The following is a 14,393-nucleotide window of genomic DNA, read 5'->3' on the forward strand; positions in this document are numbered from 1 at the left end:
CAAATGCAGATTTGTTTGTTGGATTTGATTCCTGGTCATGGTAATTACTGGATGGTGTTGCTACAGTTGAGATAGAAACCCTGCAAAATCTAATCCACGATCCACACATTTACTCAGTTTACTGAAACCACCTGAGCTATGATAGAGTAGCACTAGCAACCAATACACACACACATACTCTAAAACTTGAACCCTACTATAAACATGGTTATGGAATTCATTACAACTTAAGCTGTCATTTTTCAGGTCCCAAAATAAAGATTTTGATTCACAAAAACTTAATACCGTAGTTTCTTTTTTTGAAATGAAGAAGGTAGTGATTGTGATGAAAAATATGCTTGTACATACAAGTAGTACTGGTAATAGTTTCAGCATTTTAAAAACTTTTTTAAATGTTTGAAAACTACTCCCAACTGATGAATTTCAGTTGTTTACCCTAATCAAGCGAGTATCCAGGACTTTGCACCCAGGGGGGCCCGACCTAATTTTGGCGCCTCTGTGAACTTAACAGAAAATGATGCCCTCCCCCACTAGACAAACATAGGTAAATGCATGTTAAATTATCTTTTTTCATAATCACATGAAAAAGGCAATCGAGGACCACCTTTTTTTAATGTGTTCATGAAAATAAATATCCATCAATATGTTGTAATACCACATTTTGAGAATAAATGCGATGAGGTGGGTTTTTCGAGCTTAAATTTTTTTATATTCTGAAGTACGAAAAACTGGACGTTCTAAGTACATGTACGTTGTAACCATGAATACCCGGTACATGAAGACCTATCTATCTAAACAATTGATGCAAGCGCGAAGCGCGAGCTTAAAAATTTGGACATTCTGAGCTAAACTTTGGACATTCTAATCACTCTTGGTGATCATGATCAGAATAGTCATCTAACTTAGCAACTGATGCTAGCAAGATAAGCCCAAGATAAAAAATTTTGATATTCTGACCTAACATTTGTTTTAGGTCAATTTAGCTCCCCTCGACAAACATCAAATTGGCGCCCCCACCCACATGTTAAACATGAATTTTGTAACCCAGGTCAAACATCAAATTGGTGCCCCAAAGGTTGATTATGAATTTAGCACCCCCTCCCTTGTTTGAACATGAATTAGGTGCCCCAGGAGTCCAGGGCAAACATCAAATTGGCACCCTAATGTCAAACATCAATTCAGCACCTCCCTCTATTAAACATAAATACGGTGCCCCTATCGGACATCAACTCAGCACCCCTGACGATCTTCAATTCAAACACTAAAATTTAATACACAATTTTGAATAATTAATCACGTATTAAATTTTAGTATTTGTTAAATAATAATTTTATCTATAAATTTTTCTTTATAACAGCAATTTGTAACATCGCTAATCGAAGGTACATGTACGTCATAACGAAGTGGTTCAAGGGTCAGACCTATTGTATTTGCTTTGTTGACAAATGGATCAAGGGATCTACACGAGATCGGTCTGGTAAGAAACCTTCAATTTTTCACCTTTTTATTAACCAATTTTTGGAACCTTCCTAAGCATTAGGCATTTGCAGTTTCAAATATCAATAAAATTCACACTTAAACCGATTTCACCCTATAAATATGGACATCCGGTTATGGAGGTCTCGCTTATGCATATATGGGAGGCGGTTAAAGGCTCCATGATGAAGAAGTATTTTTTATGTCAAAATATTTTAAAATATCATGGAGTCCTCAAGGCTAGCCCTCCCCCTTCCCTTCCCCCCCCCTCTCTCTTCTTTCCTCCTTTTTTCTCTCCATTTTCCTTTCCTCTGTTTTTGGTGCCCACTTTTTCGTCTACTCAGCAGCCCAGTCCCCTCAGAATAAACACATGCACACTTTAACATTACAAAGAACTTCTTCAATCAAGCTGTGTAAATTCAGCCTTGATTTCATTTTCAGTTAATTTAAGTTCTCAAATTTAAATTCCACCTCCATTCATTCATGTCATCTGACATCATCAGTTTACTTGATTCTGCCGGTTAAATTTGGTGAGTGCGAATGTGTTCAACTGAAAAACAGTTTCTTGAACAACGATGGCATTATCGTGATCCAAGTCCCCGGTGACTCGGATCCACGGACAATTTTTCACAACGTAAAACATGTCCTACCTGTTCTACCAACCTCCATCGTAGTTGTGTGTGACTTGTCTCTTTTCAGTCTCCACCAAAGATTGTAGAGCGCCGCGTACGCGAGCTCTACAATCTTTGGTCTATCTTCACTTTATTGGCGTTATGAATCAGATCGAATTGCATCTATATACTTCTTTTCAATCTCTATTGCTTTAGTTAGTAAATTAGTACTTTTCATATAAATAAATCATGATTATATTCATCTTTTTGTGTTTCCCACACTATGAAATTTGCTTTATTTCGTTTACATTTTTACTAAATAAATCGGCCCCTATATCCCTCGAACAGTCTCAATTGCTTTATTTCGTTGATTCCTAATTTACTAAATAAATCATGATTGAATCATCTTTTCAATCTCCATTGCTTTATTTCGTAAATTAGTACTTTTCATATACATAAATCAAGATTATATTCATCTTCTTATGTTTCCCACACTATGAAATTTGCTTTATTTCGTTTACATTTTTACTAAATAAATCGGCCCCGAGTATATCCCTCTTCTGCAGACATTGCTTTATTTCGTTTATCCCTAATTTACTAAATAAATCAAAATTGCATCTACTTCTTTTCAGTATATATAGGCTTTATTTCGTCGTACTTTTTAATTATGCTATGAATAAATCTCATGATATGTTTGTCAAGATTATGCTTTATTTCGTGTATCACGTTTTTACTAAATAAATCAAAATGCATATCTCTCTCTTAACTGTCTCCATTGCTTTATTTCGTAAGGTACGTAAAAAAAATGTCGGTCTATTACTCCTCGTGATTCAGGCCTTCATCCGAATTAAACCACTGTGTTACTTGTTCCCTATTTTCGATGATAAATTATTAAGATCAATAGAATTGAATTAAAACAGTATATTACTCCTCGTGATCCAAGTCCCCTCTCCTAAAAATACAAAACGGCAATTAACCCGTTGATATTCATCTACCCCTCATTTCCCTCCTCTTCAAAACCACTCTGCCACTTTTAGACAGTTTCCTAGAGATGATTAATAAATATTTTCGATAATAAGAATCATTAAAATCAATGAAAATCACATTAAAGACACTATTTAACTGTCTAAAGAAGTTTGAATTAAAACAGTATACTACTCCTCGTGATCCAAGTCCCCTCTCCTAAAAATACAAAACGGCAATTAACCCGTTGATATTCATCTACCCCTCATTTCCCTCCTCTTCAGAACCACTCTGCCACTTTTAGACAGTTTCCTAGAGATGATTAATAAATATTTTCGATAATAAGAATCATTAAAATCAATGAAAATCACATTAAAGACACTATTTAACTGTCTAAAGAAGTTTGAATTAAAACAGTATATACTACTCCTCGTGATCCAAGTCCCCTCTCCTAAAAATACAAAACGGCAATTAACCCGTTGATATTCATCTACCCCTCATTTCCCTCCTCTTCAAAACCACTCTGCCACTTTTAGACAGTTTCCTAGAGATGATTAATAAATATTTTCGATAATAAGAATCATTAAAATCAATCACATTAAAGACAATATTTAACTGTCTAAAGAAGTTTGAATTAAAACAGTATATACTACTCCTCGTGATCCAAGTCCCCTCTCCTAAAAATACAAAACGGCAATTAACCCGTTGATATTCATCTACCCCTCATTTCCCTCCTCTTCAAAACCACTCTGCCACTTTTAGACAGATTCCTAGAGATGATTAATAAATATTTTCGATAATAAGAATCATTAAAATCAATCACATTAAAGACACTATTTAACTTTCTAAAGAAGTTTGAATTAAAACAGTATACTACTCCTCGTGATCCAAGTCCCCTCTCCTAAAAATACAAAACGGCAATTAACCCGTTGATATTCATCTACCCCTCATTTCCCTCCTCTTCAAAACCACTCTGCCACTTTTAGACAGTTTCCTAGAGATGATTAATAAATATTTTCGATAATAAGAATCATTAAAATCAATCACATTAAAGACACTATTTAACTGTCTAAAGAAGTTTGAATTAAAACAGTATATACTACTCCTCGTGATCCAAGTCCCCTCTCCTAAAAATACAAAACGGCAATTAACCCGTTGATATTCATCTACCCCTCATTTCCCTCCTCTTCAAAACCACTCTGCCACTTTTAGACAGTTTAATAGACATGATTAATGAATATTTTCGATAATAAGAATCATTAAAATCAATGAAAATCACATTAAAAACACTATTTAACTGTCTAAATACTCCTCGTGATCCGAGTCCCCTTCCCGTGTTAAGTTCGTCCAATGGCCCATAGGAGGGGACTTGGATAACGAGGAGTACTATTACTCGTGATCCAAGTCCCCTGTCCTAAAAATACAAAACGGCAATTAACCCGTTGATATTCATCTACCCCTCATTTCCCTCCTCTTCAAAACCACTCTGCCACTTTTAGACAGTTTAATAGACATGATTAATGAATATTTTCGATTATAAAAATCATTAAAATCAATGAAAATCACATTAAAAACACTATTTAACTGTCTAAATACTCCTCGTGATCCAAGTCCCCTTCCCGTGTTAAGTTCGTCCAATTTCCCATAGGAGGGGACTTGGATAACGAGGAGTAGTATTACTCGTGATCCAAGTCCCCTATCCTAAAAATACAAAACGGCAATTAACCCGTTGATATTCATCTACCCCTCATTTCCCTCCTCTTCAAAACCACTCTGCCACTTTTAGACAGTTTAATAGACATGGTTAATGAATATTTTCGATAATACGAATCATTAAAATCAATGAAAATCACATTAAAAACACTATTTAACTGTCTAAATACTCCTCGTGATCGGAGTCCCCTTCCCGTGTTGAGTTCGTCCAATTTCCCATAGGAGGGGACTTGGATAACGACTAATACTACTCCTCGTTATCCAAGTCCCCTCCTATGGGAGATTGGACGAACTTGACACGGGAAGGGGACTCGGATCACGAGGAGTATTTAGACAGTTATATAGTGTTTTTGTGTGATAAATTTTGTCTTATTAATTGTTTTGATCATTGCTTCATCAACTATAGGAAGAATATACCGCCACAGGAGAGAAAAGAAAAAGACTATTTTTGTCGTTTGAAAAAGTGTCCGAGTCAGTTGTTTTTGTGTCAATGGGAAAACGTGTGGTGGAAGGAAGTCCCCGCTCAGTGAGAAGCTTCGCACAGTTTCGCATCGCGAACAATGAATTTCTTTTGAAAATCTTCCAACCGTGGATTCTATTGAAAGATTGCTGATATTTGAGGTGTGTCTCAAGTTTGTCCCCAGTGACTTGGATGACGATAAGGCCACAACGATATGCTCTCATTAATTATATTTATTAACAAGTTAGACTTTGGTGAATAGATCCGAGGTTGCTTTGCTTTGGATTTTATTGCAGTCATTTGCATTTGATCACGAATTCACTGTAGTATACCGAACTCATCCACGCAACACACATCGGCGGAATACACGCAGCGTATGAGAAACGCTTCCTGGTTCGAAAAAAAATCCGTGTTTTTTATCCATTAAAGCAACAACGTACAAAATATTCACACAAAAAACATTACAACTATGTCAACAGTAATACCTTCCAGAAGACGAGTAAGAATGCTGTCAATATCCAATTCCAAATCCGCCATGATTAGAAACTGCCGGTGAGAAAACTATTGATCGGCGATCTTTAACCCAGGCCAACCGTTCTATACCGGTACACTATACCGTTTACGTACGTATCTCTCTATATAGCGGAGCTTTATGATGATCGGACGTTGAGCTAATTAGCGAGGAATTCTTTTTCGGCTCGGAGATTCGAGCTGTTCTGTGATAAAAGCCGAGAGTCCAAACTTAAGGGAAAATATAGTTGTCGACAAAAAAAGATTTTATGTACCTAAATAATAGTTTAATATAATCTAATTTCAATTATATTCAGCATAATTCTCTACAAAATCAAACTTGCCCTGCAATGCACTTTCAGGACCATGACGTCATAAGGACGGTAATTTCCTTATTTGGAAAATGAGCCCCATCCTTCATAGTACAGGGTAACAAATTTCAAGACATACATTTTATCAATTTATAGAGAGAAAAATAGAGATAATTTAAACGAAATGACATACTTTAATAAGAATATGTCTCATGAGCCTTGTCGAGATAAAAACCGGGAACCAGGACAGGCATCCCTTTACTTCCTTTTAATGTTCCTGCCCGCATAACCTACTCGACTCAGAGGGGGTTTTCCCTAAATTTTAATCATGTTAATTGCTACGTACACTTCAGCCACGTATAACGCTGCACATGGGAATAATGTCAAGAAGGTGGTTAGCGACTTTGCAATTTCTCAGAAATCTTCGGTTTTTAATTATTTTGCTCGTCTTCTGAACATTAGGGGGCCTACATGTAATGTTGTTTATATTCATTTTTATCCAATCCCTGAATGAAGGTCTAATTTGCACAAAAATGTATAACCCCGGCTGCCGTTCCATAGAATCGTATCTTCTTTTTTCCAGGTTCATTTTTTTAAACTTAAGATATTCGCTATAGATGCTTAATGTGGTGATAAAGGAATTAGAGTCACACAGCCCTCAAATTCTGAAATTAGACATTTCAAATCGGGGGTAAAAGGCAATCAAGTTTGGGATACTGAATTACCATAAAAGCTATGAATTACTTCACTTGAGCATCAAATTATGCCGATAAATTGAACCTATAGCCCTATTTTTTTATAGATATTATTAGGCCTATTTTATAAACTGCAACCTTAGACAAGAGTTTAATTTCTGGTCGAGATCAGAGATGGAGTTTTAAGAATAATCGATTTCTTTTGCAGGGCCGGGCCGCCCCGCGAGGGCGGTCGGCCGCGGTTCGTGCACCGTTCTGAAAGTGTGTGGGGGTAGTTACGTTTTATTTTAACATGGCTTTGGAAAAAATGAGAAGTTTCTCAGTGCACCCCCTCCCCCTGTGACTAAGGTTGTATGGATCTTTTTAATGTCCTTCTGTCGGTACCCCCCCCCACTCGTCCTAAAATAATTGCCGCCGAAGACGTCAGTATGCAGCGTGGGGGGGGGGGGTCCCGGGAACTGCTAGGAACTGCCCTATTAAAGAGCTGACACTGATTTATGCTGGGAATCTCAATTTTCAAACCTCTTTCTTATAGGCGGATCCCCCGGAAACATGGGGGCCGAAAGACCCCCCCCCCCCCCTATTGGCGGTAGTCTGCTGGGCAAACCCTTCACTCGAAATAAGGGTCTGAATGTGCAGCCTACTCATGCCTTGTGTACTGAAGGAACAGCAAGTTTTGTATGTGCTAGTCTTTGCGTGGAGGAACACTTGTTGATCAAAGTTCCAATGAGGGTCTGTGCCTGCAGACTATATTGGCGGTGCATAAAAGGGAGATAATTGAGACCTTTCGTTTTCTGTGACGTGCCATGTGGACGTACGAGATTAAGGAATTCTGGGAGCACTGCGCTTGCGCGAAGTAATCTGTGACGAGCCTTCTCGTCCACTGACCAAATCTGTGACTCGTATTTGAGGGTTTTGACGTTCGGTGTCATAGTGCTCGAACGAGCGCTAGTTCGAACATGATGACGTCATCCCAGCTTGGCAAAAATGAATGAAGCCGCATCAACACTCGAGTTTCGTTGATTCAGCAGGGCTGGTAAACTGCAAATTACTGCTTGTTACCAGCTTTTCCATTACATTTAGTGTGTCCTGTTTTCAGACACTACATATCCGATAGGTAAATGATGTTTTATTTCCAAACAACCGTATGTTTTCGGCTTTTTGCGCAAGAGTGCAAATGTTGCACCCACAGTCGCCCCACTGGTTCGTAGCGTGATGCTACGCCTGATTCTCCGGCCAAGCATCGGCCCACGGCCCGCTCGCTATCACGCTGGTATATGCTGTGGCGTGGTACGGGTACGTCGACTTAAATCGAAATTGTTTTCATCAATGTACGAACGTGATACTGAACGAGCGGTGTCACCACTTCCGGTGAACTAGGAATACGTTGCAGTCGCAGACAATCGAAATCTCTCTAATTAGAAAGGAAAACGAACGAGGAGATAAAAAGAAGAGAAAAAAAATAAGAGGAGGAAGACGAGTGAATAAGAAGAATTGATTGGAAGACTTAGAAAAGTAGAGAAGACAAAAAAATCATGTCACTAAGTTCGCTCCCCCTTCGCGCTCGCTTATCTGTTCGATGAGATACATAACTTGCTCAATAGGCTCTTAAAATATCTGGTTTTAAAGTCACAGTGGGCCTATTAAAAAATATTTCAGCTCGGACATCGAGCTTTCATTATTTTCTTTGATTTACCAATTCATTTTAGAAAAAAAGTGCTCTTCTATTCCATGTTATGGGTGGAATGTCATTTTTTAGCTTGCTGCAAGCTCGAAATTTTTATTTGTAAACTAGGCCTACATATAATATTTTCTTCGTGTACTTCATTTTAGAACATCTGTTTTCAGGTCTGACCGTCAAAATCAGCCAGTGCTGCAGCTCTCACTTTTATTAGTGATATGAATTCTATCCCGGCCTTTTAATGAAAGTTTATCAACTTTTCGGCTTGCGCTTTGCGCTCGCATTACATTATAAACCCATGCATCCTATTCATCACTTTTTTTATGATGGATACCGGCGCATTACAAGTGTTCATATTATTATCATTAATTAATATCGGCATACTTCGCGTTCTCACTAGGCCTATTACATTATTAAATGAGATATTATTTTCATGAATTCCTAATCCTCAAATTGTCCCTTTTCATATCCGAATATCATCAATTTTGAGCTCGCCCTGAGGAAAATGAATATGATGACAAAATGTGCTTAGAATAACCCGTTCCTATCTCAAAATAATGATATATAAAACAAATCAGCTCGTACTTGGACGGTTCGCATTATTAACTGCAATAGGCCTATATCCTCTTTAAACTAGTGCTTGAATTTGCCCCTTTTCGGATAGGATAATCACAAATTTAAGTTGAGCTTTGTGCTCGCATTACAGACTTAAGAAGATACTCTTCCTTTTCACAATGATATATGTTTAGAAAAAAACAGAGAAAAGAAACAGCTCGCGGTTCGCGCATGCATGATTATTGAGATATACGCAACTCTTTCTTTAATTGTTTAAAACGTGCTTAATGATTTTCCAGTTTCAGATTAGAATAATTAAAAAGTCCTGCACTCGCTTCGCGCTCGCCTTCATGACTGGGGAAGATACACATCCTTGTCATGATTACAAAATATGAAAAAGTGTCCCGTGCTTAGGTCTTAATCGCATTTTCCCCCTTCCATAAAATTGTTCTTGACCAATAATATTGCACAGAATGTTCAATTTTCAGGAAAAACAGCATGAAATTGAAAAAAAAGCTCGGCTACTTTATAAGAATAACGTTAATTAAGAAGACTAACCCTTCAAATCAACCAACAAATTTCAGCTTCATGAGCGTCCGATCAGCAAAAATGATAATCTTTTCGCCCCCCCCCCTATTGGCGAAAGCAGAATCCGCCCGTGCTCTTTGATATATTTTTTTTTTATTTTAAGATCGCCATCTTACTACATTTACACAGGGATATTCATTAGGGAAATAATCGAAAAGAGACAAAATGGATATCACAAAAAAAGGAACGTACATCATGAAGTTTTGAACAGAATAATCGGCGCATAAGTTGGCACTTATTTAAATTAAATTGGGAAAAATCAAAATTAAGAATGGAACACAAGCACACTGTGTCAATACAGTGTTTTTTTTTTAAATCTTAGCTTAAAAGGGGCACTTGCAATTAAGAGGCCTTTACATGTTTTGTAACCGTTGCAATCCTTATAGCAAAATGTATATCAAACCGGGGTGTGGTCGCAAACGGCCGCATGACCAGTATACTGTGAAAACCCGGAAAACGTACTAGAGGCTATCTACCTGTCTACAAAATAAAAAATAATGATCAACAGAAAAGAAAGTTAATAGGAGCAAATGAAAATGAGAAGCTACCAGAAGTAAAATGGCTGAATATCAGAAGATGAGCCGTTTGACTCAATTAAATGACTTACTATTTTGATCCATGAATTGTAAATGATACGGCTGCCTTGTAATTAAGTCAGCTTAAATTATTTCAAAAATTAGAGTAGGCATACTGAGATTAAGGATACTTGTCTAACACTTATGCTGAAAATGTGCAATTATTATGGAAAGTGATGTGGTCAATGGCTGAAATTGAGCACTAGTGATTACCAGCTCTAAATAAAAATAGTCCGAGTAAACGATTCAATTTGAGACTTTATGTTTGTTAAAATGGGGGAGGGGGGGGGGTCCAATTAAAATGAAGGGGGCACTATTTTTTTTCAAGAAGCAAAAAAAAAAAACGAAACAAAACAAAACATGGGACATTTCGTCATCACTGAGTTATTTCAGGTTATTTCACGAGGAACTAGAAAATATACAATCACCAATTGAATATATATTTTATTTCCAATAATTTGGATATCTTCACCTTTCAGAGTGTCTGATAGTAGACTTTTCAGAAATCTGAATAGACATCGAGCTGCATAGTCAGAGGTGCAGAAGTAAGCCCTATATATATTTATAAGGAAAAAAAATAGAAGGAAAAAAAATGAAATTACTGTTAGCCTTTCCATCGATAAAATTTCAAAAAACAGTTAAAATTGAATCATGAATTAAAGTGGCAATTGTGAGAAGGCGAGAAATAGTGAAAATGGAACTCAGAAAAAAAGAACAATTTAAATGACTGTAATATTTGCTCTGGGAATACTAAATTCATGATACTGGATTTGAGGTGGGGTGTACAGGCTGTGGTTTTGGGAGTGAGAACTTTTGGGCAAAATGGACGGTGTGGACCGGGGCCGGGGGCTACTCTCTTGTCGGGTCTAAATGTGTTTCGCCTGATTTCTTTCTAGCAAAGAGTTAACTTATAGGGAATAATATGAAAAGGTGGCAAATATCTTCTATATTTTCTTCTGTATTTATTTATTTTTGGTTGTAATTTTCCAACAATAAAGGAACTTTGCTGGGAGTAAATTACTGAGTGTACGTAATAGACCAGTTCGTAGTTACCTCATGGACAATTTTGGTCAAATGACCTTTTATTTCTTTCATTATGTTAGGCAGATTTCAAAGAAAGATATTACGTAAGCTTGCCTTACATAGCAGGATGAAGAAGCTGAATAGACCAGGTGACTAGAATAGCGCACCAATGTACACTTTATGAAGGCATTTGTTGCATTCCTACTTTGAATGCATATCATAGCATGCCTTGCACAATGTACTTGGCAAACTATGAAATACCAGTCGTTCGTGGACGCATTGTTGTTTTTTGTGGATGTAAATGAAAACCCGAATTTAAAAGAATATACATGTTGTATGAATAATCAAGACATCAAAGGTGGTGCTTATCTCATTAAATTTTAAACCACCATGTCACTTTAGTACAAATGACATTCCTCTGATCATGCGTAGTATCTTATGATCATGCGCCGAAAGGAACTACGAACTGGCTTATTGTTTTAGCTAAAATGTTGTCTGCCGGTTCATTAAGATGGCTTAAAAGGAATGGTAACTTAGTCTGTCTGATAACAAATACGTAATCATTCTGATTCAAGGATGAAGAAATTAAAGATAACCAAAATTAATATGAAAAGGTATTAATTTTTTTTTGGTAATAATATTTATTAATCATTCAGTTTAAAATCAAAGTGATGGTACAGTACATTATAAAATATTACAATCATATATTATCAAAACTCTGTTCACAAAAGACAAATAATTATTTATAATACAAATAATCGTATAAAATGTCATGTATTATGGCAATATATTGCCAAAGATAGTGTCTTCGATATTGCCTTATTAATCTGCGCATGCGCATTTCCGACATTACTATGGAAACTTGGCGAAGCTACCAAATCTGAAGACCTGCGGTAAGGCTCATAAACTTCACATTTTCTGCAAGGAGACTATCAAATAGTGTACACTGAGGTAGCTAAGAATTGAATTTTGTGATTAATTATTTCAAAATGTATATGGAATGTAAATGAATATTGTGTTGATGAAATTTTGGTCCGATTTCCTTGAGTGATTTTGGAAATTAATATCTTGTTGTGGTCCCATTCATTCGATTTTGTGCTTGTTGTCTCGAACTGTTGTATGACGTATGTTAACGTATAATTAATGTAACTTTAAACGTTAGAGTAAAAAGTCCCCAAATATCTGACGAAAATGATTTTAACTCCCTCCCCACAACTAAGTTACAGGGACCCGCACTGGCAGGGGAATTTGCTAACCCAGGAGGGCGGGCGGGAGCCCAGGACCTTATGTGTAATTGACCATACTATACCATACTCGCCACTCATTCAATGACAATGAACAAGGTTATGATATAACCTTGATACTCGCCTGTCTAGCGTGAATATGGTCAAAATAATTCTCAGAATAAATAGTTAAAACAGAAATCAAGCACTTACCACGATTATATGGATGATGGTCTAACGAGTGGCAGTTTTCCTGACATCTGGGCACAAACTGGAACCTCAAAAAACGAAAAGTTCTCTCCTACCCCTGTCTCGATCGGCCATTTTTGAATCGTAACAAAATGGCCGATCGAGACTGGGGTAGAAGGAGAGAACTTTTCGTTTTTTGAGGTTCCAGTTTATGCCCAGATGTCAGGAAAACTGCCACTCGTAGACCTTCATCCATGTAATCGTGGTAAGTGCTTGATTTCTGTTTTAACTATTTATTCGGAGAATTATTTTGACCATAATTCACGCTAGTCAGGTGAGTATGGTCAACACGTAAGGTCCTGGGCTCCCGCCTGCATAGCGGGCGGGAGTTCCCTGGGTTAGGGAATTGCATGCAAAAGATACATGAACATACCTGCCATTTACTCAGTAGATCCAGGTTCAGGTTGTTGCTCAAAATTTACAACAAAAAAAATCAGACCAGGCAGGGCCCAGGGGTAAAAAAAATCCATGATTTTGACTTCCAAAGATTCATTTAACCCTTGCTAATTTAGACTCCAAAAGATCGATAACCAAAAGAAGTCTTGTAAGGAGGAAGTCATTTCCGCCGAGATCGTACATGTTCGATCTATCGCAAAAAAAATCTGCAATGGCCGCTACGGGGGTTCTCCATGCTGGGAAATTAGATGCCCTTCCAAATATGGCACTCTTCCAAACATCTGACATATCGGCCGATTAAATTGGAAATGCGTAATGTTGACACTCTCACGCTCAATTTCAGAATGAAGTCATGCGCAGCTGAGCTAAGAGTAAGAATCATCTGATGTTAAGAGCCTAAAGTCTTTGTAAAGAGGTCCGATTGGTAGGTAAATTAATTACCAACTTCTAAATCAAAATTAGATAAAAAATATAGATAGTGATAATTATACTCGGCATTTGCGCAGCTAAAATAAGTTATTTTCTCAACAATTAAGCAATTATTTTGGGGTCTAACAAAGAGCATGATTTAAATCGCCATAATTGATCCTGGCGCACTACTCTACGCGTCTCATATTTGGCAAAAAACAGCTTCTTGTAGTAAGTAAATAATTTCCGTTTACTATAATTTTTTCAATTCTATTTTTTTATGACATTAATATTCAACATATTTGCTACAGAAACACATATGATTTTTATTTGATTTATTGATTGTATATTTGTTTTAGTCCAGTTATGCTTAATTAAGTGTCCGATATTTGGGCACTTTACTCTATGTACATAAGGCTAAGCCAAGTTCAAGCGATGGTTCGTTTAGGCTCGACTACACTTCACCACCGCAACACCTACCCAAACCATCAAGTTGGGTAACTTGTTCTTACACTCCGAGTGGAAAAAGTGTCACTTTGGAAATCATGAAACTCATGCAGCAACATGACCTTACAAACTATCAAAAACTAATTATATTTCTAATTACATGTCTCACAACCTTGTTCTTACTTCTGTCTGTCTCAAAATTGGTGATTTAAAGCCAGTAACAATTTCCTCTCATGTATTGATTCACTGCCGATTTCAAAACATCACTAATGCAAATTAGGCATGTACAGGGATCGCAGCTCAAGATCAATGATTATTCTTAAGTATTCTTAAAGATCAATATCGTTTCGTTATTTGCATATTCATTCATCAGTTCTCGATCTATAGGAATACATTCAAGATCAGGTTCTTCTTTGATCGTTCTCTGTAATGTTTGTAATACAGCTGAGCTATAGCCTGAGCGTACAAATGAAATTGGCTGGCACGTTTGTACACTCAGCTGTATTACA

General features: G+C 37.0%; 2 protein-coding genes across 7 annotated transcripts in view; one reads left to right on the forward strand and one right to left on the reverse strand.

The window, feature by feature from the left end:
- Positions 1-5,858, reverse strand: part of LOC121419133 (serine/threonine-protein phosphatase PP1-beta catalytic subunit) — a 28,669-nt gene extending 22,811 nt beyond the window's left edge. Inside the window, exon 1 of the mRNA XM_041613453.1 lies at positions 5,709-5,858. Within this exon, the coding sequence (XP_041469387.1) occupies positions 5,709-5,760 (52 nt within the window). The 5' untranslated portion in view covers positions 5,761-5,858. The remainder of the gene's footprint in view (positions 1-5,708) is intronic.
- Positions 5,859-11,988: 6,130 nt separating this feature from the next.
- Positions 11,989-14,393, forward strand: part of LOC121419134 (cilia- and flagella-associated protein 70-like) — a 29,173-nt gene continuing 26,768 nt past the window's right edge. For 5 of the 6 annotated variants that reach the window (XM_041613457.1, XM_041613458.1, XM_041613455.1 and 2 more), the window contains exon 1: positions 12,003-12,112. The gene's annotated coding sequence lies outside the window, so the exon portion shown is untranslated. Of the gene's footprint in view, positions 12,113-14,393 lie in introns of all 6 variants that reach the window. The other variant, XM_041613456.1, reaches the window with a different exon arrangement.

Source organism: Lytechinus variegatus, chromosome 7, assembly GCF_018143015.1.
Source record: "Lytechinus variegatus isolate NC3 chromosome 7, Lvar_3.0, whole genome shotgun sequence".
Classification (NCBI taxonomy): Eukaryota; Metazoa; Echinodermata; class Echinoidea; order Temnopleuroida; family Toxopneustidae; genus Lytechinus; species Lytechinus variegatus.